This window comes from Schistocerca americana, chromosome 5, assembly GCF_021461395.2.
Source record: "Schistocerca americana isolate TAMUIC-IGC-003095 chromosome 5, iqSchAmer2.1, whole genome shotgun sequence".
Classification (NCBI taxonomy): domain Eukaryota; kingdom Metazoa; phylum Arthropoda; class Insecta; order Orthoptera; family Acrididae; genus Schistocerca; species Schistocerca americana.
In genome coordinates, this window is record NC_060123.1 from 678,650,710 (window position 1) to 678,668,115 (window position 17,406).

The 17,406-nt window shown below is 39.3% G+C and overlaps 1 protein-coding gene across 1 annotated transcript in view; it reads right to left on the bottom strand.

Moving 5' to 3' along the window:
* Positions 1–393: 393 nt before the first annotated feature.
* LOC124615967 (6-pyruvoyl tetrahydrobiopterin synthase) overlaps positions 394–17,406 on the bottom strand; it is a 30,450-nt gene continuing 13,437 nt past the window's right edge. The window contains exon 3 of the mRNA XM_047144167.1: positions 394–1,251. Within this exon, the coding sequence (XP_047000123.1) occupies positions 968–1,251 (284 nt within the window). The 3' untranslated portion in view covers positions 394–967. The remainder of the gene's footprint in view (positions 1,252–17,406) is intronic.

Consider the following 17,406-nt stretch of genomic DNA (forward strand, 5'->3'; position numbering starts at 1 on the left):
ATAAACCACAATCGCGATAGGCTACAATCCGACCTTTATCAAACTCGGAAACGTGATGGTACGCATTTCTCCTCCTTACACGAGGCATCACAACAACGTTTCACCAGGCAACATCGGTCAACTGCTGTTTGTGTATGAGAAATCGGTTGGAAACTTTCCTCATGTCAGCACGTTGTAGGTGTCACCATCGGCGCCAACCTTGTGTGAATGCTCTGAAAAGCTAATCATTTGCATATCACAACATCTTCTTCCTGTCGGCTAAATTTCGCATCTGTAGCACATCATCTTATTGCTATTTGATAAATGCTACCTGTTAGATAAAAACAAATATATTACAGTCACAAATAAGAAGAATTTGAAGTATAAATACTCAGAAAGATCTAAAAACACACACATGTATGATTTATTTATTTATTTATTTATTTATTATCAAATATAAAGACAACTCCTTTCATGATGCTGGTACTTAATATACACAAGATTGAATCTTAATCTATACATAAATTGCACAAATAGGAAACATGTTTAACAGTCATTGCCATCAGTTTACGTGACTATTTATAATAGAGAGGCAAAATAAAGCAGAAAGTGAAATTAAAATTTAAACCACAGAACACCACACATGAAAGGCATGCTTTTCTGTAAAAAAATTCCAAACATTACAAAACACGTTCTATTCTTGCACTTTGTAAGCCATTACAATAAATGACAATGTTGCAAAAATGTTTGAGGATGCATTACAACAGGCATAATAACATTACAATAAAATAAATGGGCTCTTGTGTCAACAGTGCTGAATGCCTCAAAAGTCAATCATTGTTATCAAAACACCAATGTTTCTTAAAATATACCATATGGATTGTAAGAATCAATCTCAGCTGTGATAATAGATGACAGCGAACATCCTGATCACCAGGAAACTTAAGTCAGTCAGTTCAGTTAAGACTGTATTACTTTGAGATAATTTTCATGCAAATTCACCTCTGTACATAACAATATTTTTTTCAGTTTCATGGATTTTTACTTCATACAGTATTTCTGGGTTAGGTAGCAGGGATTTTAAGTTATTCCATATAAATATAGCAACATTTTCTGTTGTACTGACTATGTCTTTAAAATAAGGAACATCTTTATCAAGATTCTTATGATCCATTACATCCATGATCGCTTCATTCATGTACTTCTTGAGATCACTGATGTTCATTACCATGCCAGTGTCTGCAGCAACAGGACCCCTGAGTGTTACTTCAACTGCAAACAGAATAATACAACAGTGAAAGGAATACTAAATGACAAATTTTTAATACAGAATCACACACAAGAACAGAAATTAATCACTACAAAACTAATAATTCTGCAAATATGAATGAACAACTGATTAATGAAAGGAAATTTTTCATACAATCAAGACTGGAACTGCATAATATCAATTTCTTGCTGAACTAAAAGAAAGAAGAGATGAACACGATTACGTCAGTAGGAATGGGATACAAAATTGAATTAATGAAGGACAGGGAAGGAAATTGACCATGCTCTTTCAAAGAAACCATCCCAGCTTTCACCTTTAATGATTTAGGAAATTCACATTATACCTAAATCTGAATGGTGGAACAAAGCGTTGAACTGCTGTCCATCCGAGTAAGAGTCCAGTGTTTTGCCACTGAGCCACCTCACTCCGTCTTGTCAAACTAGTATTCGACAGCAGCAGACTATTGGGCATAATGCTCGGTACTAGTTCAAAAATCTACTCAGGAAAAGCACGCATAAGATATACAGAATTTCACAAGTTTTCAGAGCCATTGGCTCCTTCTGCCAGAAGGGTTGAATGGAAGGAAGAGGGATAAAGAAAAAGGACTGGTGAGATTTCATAAATGTCACCCTGAAGGCTGGATAGGGGAGATTTATGGGATGAGAAGGAAAGACTGATCATTGGTGCTTGTACCAGACGAGATTTGAAAACTTGAGAACTTATTCTCCAGTTAAATTTCACATGGTCCTAGTCCAAACCTCATTCCACTGTTCTTGCTGTTGACTTTATCCTCACCAAGGGCCAGCTACACACATTAAGCCTACAAACAAATAACAGTACTTACATTTTGACATCCTTTTCATGTTGGACATCCCTCCTATACAGACTTGCAAACAAGACAAACATTTGTTCGAGTACAGATTCAAAAAACTGATGTGCCCTCCTACCAACACCTGTACCAGCCCTGTAGATGGCAAAACATGTACTCCCCAACACATTTACTCCCCCCACCAATCTACCATGTATAATACACTTAGTTTTCTGCTGTTATTGACTTTTGCATAATGCTTTTTTCAGTAATTTGTGTTGTTTATTACCCTGTCTTCAATCTTTAAGTTATAGGTTGTCTGATGCAGGTGCCAGCAGTCAGTCTTTTCTTCTCATCCCACTGCAGTAAATCTCCCTTACCCAAAGGTTCTGGGTGACTTTCCTAAACCCCCCTCTCCCCTCATTTCTTAAATCTCACCAGTCCTTTTCCATCCTTCCTCTTCCTTTCCCTTCACCCTTTCTGTCAAAGTCAAAGTTTGGATTTCTAAAAGGTTCTGATATTGAGAAGGCTATCTACACTTACAGTGAAAATGTGCTTAATTCATTAGACAAAAAATTGCTGGCAACTGGTATATTTTGTGATCTGTCAAAGGAATCTGACTGTGTAAGTCACAAGGTCCTTTTAAGTACATTAGAATATTATAGTGTAACAGGAAATGCTGCAAAATGGTTCAAATCTTATATCTCTGGCAGGAAACAAAGGGTGTTATTAGGAAAGAGACATGTATCAAGCTATCAGGCATCATCCAACAGGGAACTAATTACATGTGTGGTCCCACAAGGTTCCATTTTGGGGCCCTTACTTTTTCTTGTGTATACCAATGACCTTTCATCAGTAACATTACCAGATGCCAAGTTTGTTTTGTTTGCCGATGATACAAACATTGCAATAAATAGCAAATCAAGTGCAGTCTTAGAAAGATCAGCCAATAAAATATTTGTGGACATTAATCACTGGTTCCTAGCCAATTCTTTGTCACTTAACTTTGAAAAAACACACTACATGCAGTTCAGAACTTGTAAGGGGTGTCCCACGAGTATAAAATATTTGTGGACATTAATCACTGGTTCCTAGCCAATTCTTTGTCACTTAACTTTGAAAAAACACACTACATGCAGTTCAGAACTTGTAAGGGGTGTCCCACGAGTATATGTCTAACATACGATGACAAGAAGATAGAAGAAGTGGACAGTGTTAAATTCTTGGGATTACAGCTTGATAATAAATTCAACTGGGAGGAGCACACCACAGAACTGCTGAAGCGTCTTAATAAATCTCTGTTTGCAATGCGAATTTTGTCAGACATAGGGGACATAAAAATGAAAAAGCTGGCATACTATGCTTACTTTCATTCCATAATGTCATATGGGATTATTTTTTGGGGTAATTCATCAAGCCAAGCTAAAGTTTTCCAGGCACAAAAACGTGCAGTAAGAGTTATATATGGTGTGAACTCAAGAACATCCTGCAGAAGCCTGTTTAGGGAACTAGGGATACTAACTACTGCTTCCCAATATATTTATTCCTTAATGAAATTTGTCTTTAAAAATATATCACTTTTTCAAACCAACAGCTCAATTCATGGAATCAATACTAGAAATAAGAATAATCTTCACAAGGACTTAAAGTCACTTAGTCTTGTACAAACAGGTGTGCATTATTCAGGAACACACATTTTCAATAACTTGCCAGCAGCCATAAAAAGCTTAACAACCAATGAAATACAGTTTAAGAGAAGCCTAAAGGATTTATTGGTGGCCAACTCCTTCTACTCTATTGATGAATTTCCCAGTAAAACCAACTGATTTCTATATAAGTACAATATAACTTCTGCACAATTTCAGTGCAGTAATGTGTTCATTGACAATGTGTGTGTGTGTGTGTGTGTGTGTGTGTGTAAGTACAATCTAACTTCTGCACCATTTCAGTGCAGTAATGTGTTCATTGTAAATAAGTATTATAGTAGTTGTATTACATGTTTATTACCTTATAAATAAATAAAAAACTTTTTTATTTTAAATTCAGTGCATTAGTATTTGTAAAATGACTCTTTCATACAGTGCTCATTAAAAAATGACGATCATTCCACTTAATATTTGTCATGTATTGTTGTTTTTCTGACATGTTCCACACCCTGGAGGACCTCCTCACTATGGATCAATTGGAATGAAAGTAAATCTAATCTAAAGCACAAGGATCAGTGGCAGCAGAAGTTTGTGCATTTCCATATTCTTTTGTGTGTTTCCTTCCACTGTTACTTTTATTTAGTTATATTACATTTTCAAATATTGATTATTTTTGTTGATACTAGTTCAGTTAAGAATAAATAATTATTCGTATTAGACAGCTAGTTACCTTCATAATATCAAAAATGAAGGTTATTCAACATATGATGTGTACCATTGTTTTAAAGGTAGAAAACATACAATTGAACTCAAAAAAGATGAAGTGAGGAAGCACTATTGACAATATTATGGAAAGGATGGGGTGCTACTCACCACATAGAGGAGATGCTGAGTTGCAGATAGGCACAACAAAATGACTGTGGAACATTTGAGCTTCTGGGCAAAAGGCCTCCCCCTAAAGTAGACCAGACGCACATTCATGCAAGCACAACTTACACTCACTTGACCTCTGTCTCTATCCACTGGGACCTTACTGTGAGCAACTGCACATGCTGAGAGAAGCAGTCTCAGCAGCAGAGTTAAGGGGGAGGCTAAGACGGTGATGGGGAGGGATAACAGGGTAGGATTGGGGGACAGTAACATGCTGCTTGTGGGACGATGCAGGGACATGGTGTGGACAAGGTGGGGTGGCTAAGGGCCGTTTGGAAAGGTGGGCAGTAGTGGAAAAGGAGACTGTGAGTGCATTTGTACGTACATACATACATACATTAATACTTGTTCCATAGATCATGAATATGACATTTCGTAATCATGTGGAACATGTCGCTTTACATAAGTTTTCTTTACACAAAATAATTAATTTTTTTTACAGTTACTACTTTATATTTAAAAATCCATCTATGAGTAGAAGGAGCTGTCATTTAGAAATTCTTTTAATTTGCTTTTAAATGTTGGTTGGCTGTCTGTCAGACTTTTAACGCTATTTGTCAAATGACCAAAGATTTTTGTGGTCGCATATTTCACCTCTTTCTGTGCCAAAGTGAGATTTAATCCAGTAAAATGAAGATCATCCTTTCTTGTAGTGTTGTGGCTATTTTAAATTGGGATGGATAACAACAACAAATTTCCTAAGTGAATATATGTATTGTGAAGGTACTGTGACTAACCTGAGTTCCTTAAATAAATGTCTGCTAGGTGATCTTGGGTGGGCTCCAACTATTATTCTGATTACATGCTTTTGTGCAATAAATATTTTTTCTCTTAATGACAAATTGCCCCAAAATATGATGCCACATGAAAGCAGTGAATGAAAATAGGCATAGTAGGCTAATTTACTGATATGTTTATCAGTAAAATTTGCAATAATACTAATAGTAGAAGTAGCTGAACCTAACCGTTTCAGCAGATGATCAATGTGTTTCTTCCAATTCAATTTATCATCAGTGCAACTGCCCTTACTGGACTTAGGTATGGGTTTGACAGTGGCTCCTCTCCAGCATCTCGGAAAAGTGCCATCTACTCAAATGCAACTGTATGTATGAAGGAGAAAGTGCTTGCCACAAAACGAAGGTGCTGCAACATCTGAATGTGAATATTGTCCAGCCCTGCGATGAAGATCAGGATGAAGTGAGAACTACCTCATAGTAAAGGCGGCATTGTAGCGTTCAGGATTCTGAGAGGAGAAGGATATCACCTGAGCCTCCTTGTTTCCAAGGGAGGGTGATAGTGGGTGGATTTGAAATCTCTCCAAAATAGTGGCCAAAGGTGTTGGAGATAGTAAGAGGGTGCACAATGATGTAATCTGCTACAGTCAGGCCGGAAACTGGTGAATGGACCTTGGTCCCAGAGAGCCAATGGAGGTTGTCCCACATGACAGAAGAGTTGTGAAATGGTTAAAAGAACTAGTAAATGAAATACAGCTAGATGTTACTTTGTAGGCTTTCTCTGCATAATAAGTCTTGAAAGTCTCTTCAGGTTTGCTGCCGGATCCTAAAATCAACCAATCCTAAAATCAACCTGATTCAATATTTCATCGATCCAAATGTTCACCATCTTCAGTAGAAGCAGTGTTCTCCTGAATATGGTGAACAGTTGGATCATCAAAATATTGAATCAAGTTGATTTTAGGATCTGGCAGCAAACCCGAAGAGACTTTCAAAAAATCCAGCTAGCTTTATTTGCTATCCTGAAGAATGCGATGATACTGTGCATGCGACAGTCATAAGATGGCTGTTAAAAATGCAGAGAGCACATCTGGGTGTGTGAATCGCATTGCAGCATGCCTCAGTCCACCAGGGGACAGAGACACAGAAGGGTAATAAATGATAATTAATTGAAACCTTCAGCTGCCGACAGGTGGTGTTGATATACCTCGATGGGGACAGCTGAAAATGTGTGCCCCGACCGGGACTCGAGATCTCCTGCTTACACGGCAGACGCTCTATCCATTTGAGCCACTGAGGACACAGATGAATGGCGTGACTGCAGGGACTTATCCCTTGTACGCTTTCTGTGAGACCCACATTCCCAACTGTCCACAATCTACATACGTATTGTACCTAATAGGTATTTGCTCATCCACTCATTACTCGCTCACACTAAGGTGACGATTCCCGTAAGAGTTTGGGCAACCAGTGCGCATTCGCACAGATGAAGGTCAATGGCCAGGTAGCCTTAAACTATATATGAAGATAGTAACTGCTCTCAAAAGATCTGATTTTGCCACCAGAGGTGAAGATCTGGTGGCTTGTCGCACAGCTGTTTAAGAAGGAGATGGGGATGCTACCATGATACTGGGCAATTTCACAACTGCAGTACTCAAATCTGCTTGGACATGTCCTTTGTGGAGTGAGACATAGTAAGAACAGTGGTATAACAGGGTGTATACATGGACAAGGAAAAAAATTTCCCGGATTTTTCCCGGATTTCCCGATTGAAAATACACTTTCTCCCAGGTGAAAATACAATTTTTTTCCGTGTTAAGTGCCAGAATACTTTTCCTCGGCACTGTAAAACTTATCATTGTTTTGAATGTTTATGGTTTTATATGCCGACGTAGAATTTCACTGCACTTTATAAAACGATACTCGGGGGTGGGGTGGGGGGGTGGGGGGGGGGGGGGGGGGTGGGGGGGACACGTTTTGGAAAGATCTTTGATGTGCAGCAGCAACATGTACGCTGCATATTTTCATGTTATGAAGATATAAATTCGAATTCCACCAAACACAGCATGTTACTTTCCAAGGCATTGAAATCTAGATTGCAACGCGCTTTTGTAAGCCAGTCATAGCTCATGTCATGTGATCTCGCCAGCTGATGACAGCACAGAACACGTGATGTAGTCAGCCAATAGCAAAATCACTCTTAAGTAAAGCCAACACACAAATTAGAAAATTTGATGGTTTAAATTAATATTCATAGTGTTGCTGCAAGAAAAACAGAGGTTTCACATATAATTGTAGTCTCGAATACTAATAAGCTGCAAGAGAAGCTAAGCTTCCACATATAATGTTGATCTTTTTTGCGCGTGTTACACTTTAAGATACATCACACAAATGTGCCAGCAAAATTTTTAATAACGACGTAAATGTGGTGTCACCGCCAGACACCACACTTGCTAGGTGGTAGCCTTTAAATCGGCCGCGGTCCGTTAGTATACGTCGGACCCGCGTGTTGCCATTGTCAGTGATTGCAGACCGAGCGCCGCCACACGGCAGGTCTAGAGAGACTTCCTAGCACTCGCCCCAGTTGTACAGCCAACGTTCATAGCTATGGTTCACTGACAAATATGCTCTCATTTGCCGAGACGATAGTTAGCATAGCCTTCAGCTACGTCATTTGCTATGACCTAGCAAGGCGCCATTACAAGTGTATATTGAAATGGAAATTATGTACAGTCAAGAGAGATGTACACCGATTGTGGATTAAAGTTAAGTATTCTACCAGTACCTCCTGTTTTGCTAGTTTTATTTCTCTGACCTGTTCCAGACCTCACGCCAGTCTGCGTGTAATTAAACGCGTGCATTTCGGCCTCCTTTAGCAACACTGTGTTGGCACTTCTGCCAACACTTCACTTCAGTAAGTGTCTGATCTTCTGGGCTCGAAATTCTTCTAGATGGTTGTCCTCAAAGAGTTGAGAGTCAAACGCTCTGTGATATAAGAAATTCATCGTACATTCTCGCATATAGTTCATCTTGTGCAAAAGGAAATTTACTTTGAAAGTAACGCTTTTCAAACCACCATACGCAATGTTTTCCGTGACCTATTAGAAACTGATTCGTTTCAACAGTTGCCAGAGAGCGCTAGATAACAGGTGCCACCACTCTTGCACAGCTACGATGACACAGGAAGCCCATATGTTCCTACGTGTAAAACATTAAAAGATCTTGCACTCTGTCACAAAAGAAACAAGGCATCAGAGGACACTTCAAGTTCATTGGAATTTCGTGAACCATACTAAAATGCATAATTGGGCTTAAAGTGCACATTTGTACGTCCAGATTCGGATGTAAATTTTCTTGAGTACCAGTACTGTATTATCTCATGTTTGGTTCTTTATTGTGGCATAATGCCATGCGAGCTAGAAGATGGAAAACGTGCACTTGAAATGCAGCGAACAATTGAATCTAGCCAACAGTGTGAAATTAAACACTCCGTTTCAAATAAATTGACTGCCTCAGTGTAAAAGATTTAACAAAGCGACAAAAATAACTTCATTGTTCTGCAAGGTGATTAATGCTTCACTGTCAGAAAGGTGGAAATAAAACCTGAAAATAGCATATTTCAGCCTTCTGTAATTATGCGAACATATTTTCATTCATTTGATAGCTCCCGGCCACAGAAATTCGTTTTGTTTTCATCTGATGTGAGAGTAATAAATGAAGAGGAAACAGCAAAATCACTAAATGTAAACACAGGTCACATGGAGACTACCCACCTCCCCACCTGCTCTGTGCATCAGCCCCGGATCTACGACATTTCCGAACCGGAACAATACTAGATAGTGGCACCCAGCCACACATCCGTAGCCAAAAGCGAGAGAAGGTACTACCCATACACTACTCAATGGTGCATGCACAAGAGTCCACCCACAACTGCTCTAACAAACCTAATGTCAACAGCTGTCACATCACGCTCATCGGAGTCAATTTGTCGTTATGAATCATTGCATAGTCTTTCTAAAGCCTTTGACACACTTTGCTGTTGGCAGACGCTTGTATGAGCACTATGTTTTGTTGTTGTATATGGCGGATTTACTTTGCGACTTAAGTTGTATTTTCGTTTTTTCTTCCTCCTGTTAATGTTTTGTGGCTGCAGTATTATCCTGCAGACGCGGGATACAAAAAAATGGCTCAAATGGCTCTGAGCACTATGGGACTTAACTTCTGAGGTCATCAGTCCTCTAGAACTCAGAACTACTTAAACCTAACTAACCTAAGGACATCACACACATCCATGCCCGATGCAGGATTCGAACCCGCAGGATACAGTAATATCCTTTGTTGGAGTATTGGTTCTTACCAATCAAAATCACAAAAATTTAACTGAAAATTAGAACAATGAAACATTCCCAGAATTCTAAAAAATTCCTGGGTTTTTCCCGGTTTTCTCCCGGATGAAAAAATTCCCGGATTTTTCCCGGATATCCCGGTTGTCCCGGGTCGTATACACCCTGTATAAGTGTTGGATGGTAAAATGCAGGGTTTTTGACTAGCCAATAACTTGTGGGCAACAGGGTAGCGTACTTTTTCCTTCACTTGGATCTCCTGGATGGTCCGCTCATCGAGATCATTCACGAGATGAGGCGGCATGGTTGCCATTTCAATTAATGCAGCAGGGAGGAAGAGGCAGCCAATCACCCTCATGAGCATTTCTACCACAAGTAACACATGTGGCCGTGTTTTTACAGGACACATAACTGTGCTTATAACATTGATACAGGTAGCAATGCATCAGGTTTGGAATGTACAGTTAGACTGTAATGACTTCATAGCCTGCCTTAATCACTGACTGCAGCACCACTCGGTCAAATGCGAGAAAAAGAGTGCATGTAGGCAACTAAATTTACATCAACCTTTTTCATTACATGATGGACCATAGTGACACCCTGATTAGAGAGATAAATTTGGATTTTTCTCTTGATCACACAATCAAACAGCTGAGTGTAAATATGAAGAATTCAGCATACAATGGGCCTCGACACAAACAGGATAGCTGTGGAGGAGCGAAATTGCAAGCAGTTGTTTGGCTTGAAAATCGTAATTAGTCGCCAGAAGCAAAGTGCCATTATGTAAGCAAGAGCAGGATTTCACAGGCCCTGCAGTTTCATCAACACCTTTCTGAATAACGAACGGATTAACTGCAGCAAAGGACTGACCTTCTTCGGTACGTGATACCTCAGGGAACTGAGGTGCAGATGGGGCAGTCTTTGAATCTTTAGCCTCATTCTGTTCGTGTTTAGTAGACATAGATTGAGATGGTGAGTGGCTCACTGTGAAAAAATCCCCCACAGTTGTCAGCATCTTCAGCACCTTAGACATCTGTTCACACCTCCCAAACTCTTTAACAGTGGGACCTTTTGACAGTCGGGAAAGTAACAACTCAGGCAATCACCCCTCCCTGGGCCCAGCCCACAGGTGCTGACTCCATAGGGCCTGAGCCCCCTCAAAAATTCATTTGGGGGGGGGGGGGCGGAGAGGGGCAAGGCACCCCCCCCCAATAATTTAAGAAAATTATTAGTTATATTATGCTTTTTAAAATCACAAATTATATTGGAATTTTTTATTTTCCTTGATTGATGATAATTACCTTTTAAAATACATTCAGTAATGAGTTAAAACAAATAATTATTACGATAGTAAGCAGGTGAACTGAAAACGAAAGGTGTGAATCATGATAGTGTTACGGTGCTGCGGACACACTTAGAATTTGTCTTGGTGTGTGAACCTTGGGGTAAAGTCTGGCGCCAGCAGGCCAGCACTGTGGCCGCGGCAACTTCAAAAGGACTGGAGCAGAAGCTCTGGGAACCCTCCACCTCGCATCGCCTTGACGCTTCGAGACATTATGATGCCGCAGCTATATAAAGCCCACCCTGCTGTTGCAGTCATTCAGTGTGGATAGTTTCGTTCAGTGCATGCTGCAGATGTGTTTAGTGTTCTGATTTTGTGTCTACTGGACTATTTTATATGACTATATTTTATTCATTTGCTTTAATCACATAGTGTATTGTGAATTAAGTTTGCAATGGATAAATTTGTTAACAAAAAGGCATGCTGCAAGTTCATGATAACTGCGAATCAACCTCCAACAATTACAGTGTCATCAATTGCTTCGTCGGCTTCAGGTGAGAACCGCTCACAGCCCAAACCTGGACAGTCCAGTAAGGGAAGATCATTTCAGATGTCTTGGTTGGATCAAATAAGCATGGCTAGAATATGAAGCATCTACCGAAAAAGTTTTTTGCAAAACCTGCAAAGAGGCGGATCCTAAAAATCTATTACAATTTTGTTAAAAAAAAAAAAAAATAGAAGATGCATTTACTTCTGTAGGGTTTTCAAGCTGAAAAAAGGCTTTGGAAACATTCCGTCTTCATGAAGATACGTTTATGCATAAAGAAGGTTTTCTGAAACTAAATTCTATCACCAACTGAAGTGTGGTCTCCCAATTGAATGAACAGTTAGATAGTGATATGAGGAAAGGCCTTTTAGCTCTTGAGAAAATTTTTCCTACCATGCAATTTCTATGCCGACAAGGATTAGCAATTAGAGGGCACGAAGATATAAGCTCAAATTTTTTTCAGTTGTTGGATCTCTGAAAGATTGACATACCTTACTTTAAATATTGGTTAGGGCATTCAAGGTATAAGTGGACATCCTACGATATTCAAAATTAGATCATTGATCTACTAGGAAAGTCTGTATTGAGAAAGGTATTGGCTTCAATCAAGAAGACTTTCTATTATGGTTGACAAAACAAATGATTCTTCAATACACGAAGAAGTGTCATTTTGTATTCGTACTGTTGATGACTCCTTATCATCAGCGAAGACTTTATTGGCTTATATGAAACCCCCAACTCTGAATCACAAACTCTGTTTAGTATTTTAAAAGACGTTTTTGCTCGTCTTCATTTGTCAATGGATACCTTAAGAGGACAGTGCTATGATGGTGCCTCGAATACGAGAGGTAAGGTCAAAAGACTATAAAAGTTAATTTTGGATATACAACCAAAAGCACATTATGTGCACTGCACTGCTCACAGTTTAGACTTTGCAGTTGTAGACAGTCTTTGTCATCTTACGTCTATGAGGGATATTATGGCTCTAGTCAAGGACTCAATAAACACCTTAAGGGAATCCAACAAAAGGATGGGACTTTTCAGAAGCATATGCTGTGAGAGCACCAATGACCAAGCTGGCCTACGACCCCTTTGCCTGACTCGATGGACTATGCGAGCTTCTAGTATCCTGAGAATATTGAAAAACTTTGAAGAAATTCTAGACCTTTTTGAAACATTTTCTGCAGAGGACAAAACAGAGGCAGGTTACAAATGTGCAGTCTACCTTGAGACAATGTTACAAATTAAGACTTATTTCTTTTTACGTCTTTATTGCCATGCAATGAACCCAGTAGAGGATGTCAATGAAAAAATTCAGTGCCCTCATCTAAGTGTTGCTGATCTGGAAAAAAATATATGAGGGCTTGATTTATATATTGAATTGGAAGGCGTGATAGTTTTGAACACTTTTGGGAATTGTGTTTAAAAGAAAAACCTTCAAAAGTTGATGATCCTTCGATTCCTTGGAATCTAAGTGTACCAAAGAAGAAAGAAAACAATGAAGCCAGCTCACCACCCACTTACAAAACCCCAAAGGAATACTACAAAGGTATTTACATTGAAATTTGTGAAACAGTGCAATCATGCATTAATGAGCGGTTTGCTTCAACTGGACTCACACAGGTCATTGCAGTTGAACAAGAGTGCTTGCTTTTAGTAAAAAGAGGTGAAACAAATTTGGAAAAATCAACTGAGTTTTTTAATAATGACCAAGACATTGAGAGACTGTGCTTGCACTTTAATATGTTAGCCGATATTGCTAATAAAAAAACAACTTGTCTTAAAAAACACGTGTGATGTAAGAAAGTACATTACACAAGAGCCTGCAGTTGGAGAAATGTTATGAGAAGTAGTGACATGCATTAAGCTTCTCCAAGTAGTTCCAATCACGACAGCAATAACAGAATGGTCATTTAGCGCCCATAGATGTCTGAAGTTGTGTCTCCCATCAACAATGGGACAGAAGCAATTGAACAACTTGGCTGTTCTTCATACCCATCGAGGTGTTTTGGATGAATTGGATATCTGACCAGTCATCAACGACTTCATATTCAGTAATCCAGTCAGACGGTCGACATTCACAACTTTTTGAAGGCATTAGCCCTTATAATGGTATTTAGAACAATATTAAAAATCTTTACAAAATAGAGAATTAAATACATGCATAATGTTAAATTTTCAGTTTAAAAATATTAGTACTAGTTTAGTTCTGTATTAGTTATTTTCAAATACTTAAATATTTTTAGGGTGTAAGAACCAATTAAAACCCACTATTTACGTACTTTTTGACTGAAAGTATTAGGCATACTGTGTTAACCTGATTAACTGTATGAAAGCATTAACTTTGATATATTGTTTTTATTTAATGAACTGAGCCTTATTCAAAGTAAGCTTAAATTACCTGTGTGACAGCAATATTTTATGTTTTATTCTTTTAATGATGGTTTAGGATTTATTTAAATATAATTTCAGTCTTTTCCGAGCTATATACTCACTGCTCTGTAATAGTCTATAAGCATGATTATTACTGTAAATTAAATTAGCTTTTTCGAAAATACCGTGCGTGTTTGTGTTTTGTTTCTTTTTTCAAAGCCAAAAAATGTGTCAGGCTTGTCAAGTTTCCTGGAGTGTTGAGTTATCGAGAGTCCAGTTTTCAGGGTTCTAATGTTGATCATTTGACTCTAAAATGCTTAAAAACTTTAAAACTCACAATTTTCATCTAAAATTTAGAAAATTTCCCATGGTAAGAACCCCAGTATGCCCCCCCCCCCCCCCAATATTGTCTATAAATCAGTGCCCCTGGCCTGCCCTGTACCAGGATGTACGTGTGAACCCTGCCTGTCAATCCGGGGCTGGGAATTATTATGCATTACCCGGTGACCTGTTACACATCAAATGCATGGGCCAGCCTTCAGGAGTCCATAAGGTGCAAGAAGAAACAAAGAGAAACATCAAAGGCTGAAGCTGAGGAAGCGGAGGAGATGGAGAGCGAAGAAAGAAAGAAAAAACAGACGAGGGACTCTTCTGATGCCAGGCTATCAAAACTTAGGAGGGCAAAAAGAATAACAGGAGCATAGACATGCAGCACAGGAAGGGAAGAGGTTCTGCACAGTCAGGGGCCCCATGTTAGCCCTGCATGTTAACCATATCCTTTGTCAGGACTTTGAGTACTTATCATCAAGCCTGAAAGTGAGGAACATCCTACTCACCCCTGGTCATACTCCTGCAGAAGACTCAGGTTCAAGACACATTGTATGCACACACCAAATAAATTCTATTCTGGGTCTGTCACAGACATATCTTATCCTATTGGGGGCACAGAAATCTGTGAAATGTAACCTTTGCACAGCTTTTTATGTGGACATTACCACCAATTACTCTTAGTTATACATCTTAATGAATGACCACCTCAAAATAGTGGCCAAGTGCAAATCTGAGCACTCAGTGATGGAACACACTGCTGAGACAACATGTTCCACTTCAATGACTACTGCAAAACCAAAGCCATGTGGATGTCCCCACCACCATATCCCTATACCAGCTTCTCTGAACTTTTAGGATGGGAACTGTCCTTACAATACATACTATGTCCCACCAATCCTTCTGGTCTTCATCTGCAAGATCTAAAAGCTTTGAACCATTCTCAGTCTTGTTTACCGGTGTGTTTGGAAATGCTCGTGGATCTTTTTCTTTTTGTAAGAATAGGAGATTTTGTAATTCAATTCATGTCTATTACCCCCACACCTTGTTAACTTCACAACTTTTATTCATACACTGGTGCTCTCAATAAACATCGTATCTCTCCTTGAGTGTTGCAAATTCTTGTTCAGTAGCTACAACTGCAGCACTTACTTTCACTTTTGCGGCACAGTAGAAGGGTAGCACTTTTGATAAGCATGATGCAAAATCTCAGGAGCAGTGGGCAACTCTGCTCAATATACAAAAGAGTCTCTTCATTGTTTAATCCTGAGCCTGCAAGCCTTCTAAGTAATATTGTGTACTGGCAGCTATTGTATTTAATCAATATTAAATACAAGTTCAAAAACATAAAAAGTGGTGTGCAGACCTCAGATATAATGATTTGGAGCTTAATATGGGCTTCCTACACAAAAACTGAGAATTTCTTCTTCTCCAAACAAAAGTGTTACACGAGCACACATCTTCACTTAAATTTTTTGAGTATCTGATTAGTCTAACATGAGACAACATTTATGAATTTTAACATATGACTTTGAATACTGCATTACTGATATCTGTGTTCCACTAATTCTAACATACATATTTCTGAGAGACAGTTTAATATGTATATGAGGCTATATCATTATCCACTTGTTAGAAGAAGTGCTGAGCAATGGACAAGTACTTGTTTTATTTATTGATTTCTGAAAATCTGCCCCTAAAGTATATTGCACAGTATCACATTCAATATCTTGAATATCTTCTATATAATGCTGTTTTTTACGCTATCTACTCAAACCTCCGTCACCATCTACATTATCTCTTGTGCTCTTTCCTATGTTAACTTTCCTCAGATAGGTGTCATTGTCACTGCTGTTAATATCTATTCTGAACTTGTTTAGTTTGTTCCAAGTTGTTTTAACACAAAGGCCTCAATACTCCCAACTAATAACTATATTTTGCCCTGAGTGGGTTCTTACCACCTAGTTTTCACTTTTTGAGGATATCAGAAAACCACATGCACAGGGGATCCTAACCTACCACAGCCACATCACGCTGAGAGTGTATATATTGGGACTATAGGCCATGTCCTACCATAAAATCAACCATACACCTGCTCACTTTGTGGCAATTAATTTGTTATCTCTCTTTAATGTTCGCTCAGTTTTCCCTGCGGCATATAATTCCCCTATAGCAATCTATGGCTAGGTGACATTTAATCTGAACCTAGGCTTCCAGAGAGCTTTCACATGGCTGTCTGTCATTGCTGATGTCCCCTGCCCTATCATAGGTCTGGATCTACACAAACTAAATGTGTGAAGTTGCATCATGGATCAAACAACTTCAGTGTGAAATAACTAGCCAACTAAGTCAGTGGAATGATCAGACTGTGCATTTCATTACAGGACCACCTCTAATGGAATTTCCATTGATTACATTTCCAGTAGGCGTGTCAGACCCTTCCCAGTATCCCACATCCCACTCAACAGTGCATCATATATGGCCTACAGTTGGTCTTCCTGTCTTCTCTTGAGTGTGGCATCTCAGTATTGGCAAACTTCAGATCACCTAGGCAGAATTCGACCCAATGGTTCAGCCAGGCACAGAGCGGCCATTGGAAAGCACTGCAATTGGTGGGAAAGAAGCCAGTTGGTTGGCAGCCATGCATTGATTAGAGAGTGCCGATCGCTCAGACAATCCCCAACCACTACTTGGTGTGAAACATTGGAGATTTTCAAACAATGGAAAGTCTAGGATGGAATAACAAAAGTATGGAAAGGACACACTGCTACTCACCACATAGAGCAGACATTGAGTCATGGACAAACACAATGAAATGAACACAGAAAAATATATGTTTCTGGATAAAGACCTTCCTCATAAGAACTCTCACACTTTCACGCAACAACAACAACTTACTCACACATGGCCAACTGTCTCTGGCTGCTAGGGCCTGACTGTGACTGTGTCTGCAACAAACTACTGAGCTACTGAGTTGAGTTGTGGGGCTTAGGAGGCAACATAGTGCAGGGAATTAAGGGGGGGGGGCGCTAGCAGGATAGGGGTGGAGGAGAATGCTAGTGCTGCCTGTGGGAGCATACAAGGACTAGTTGACCATTGGGAGGATTTATAAGTGAACATCACCTTCTAGAAGTTTTCTGCCACTTAGCCAACTACAGAATGCTGCT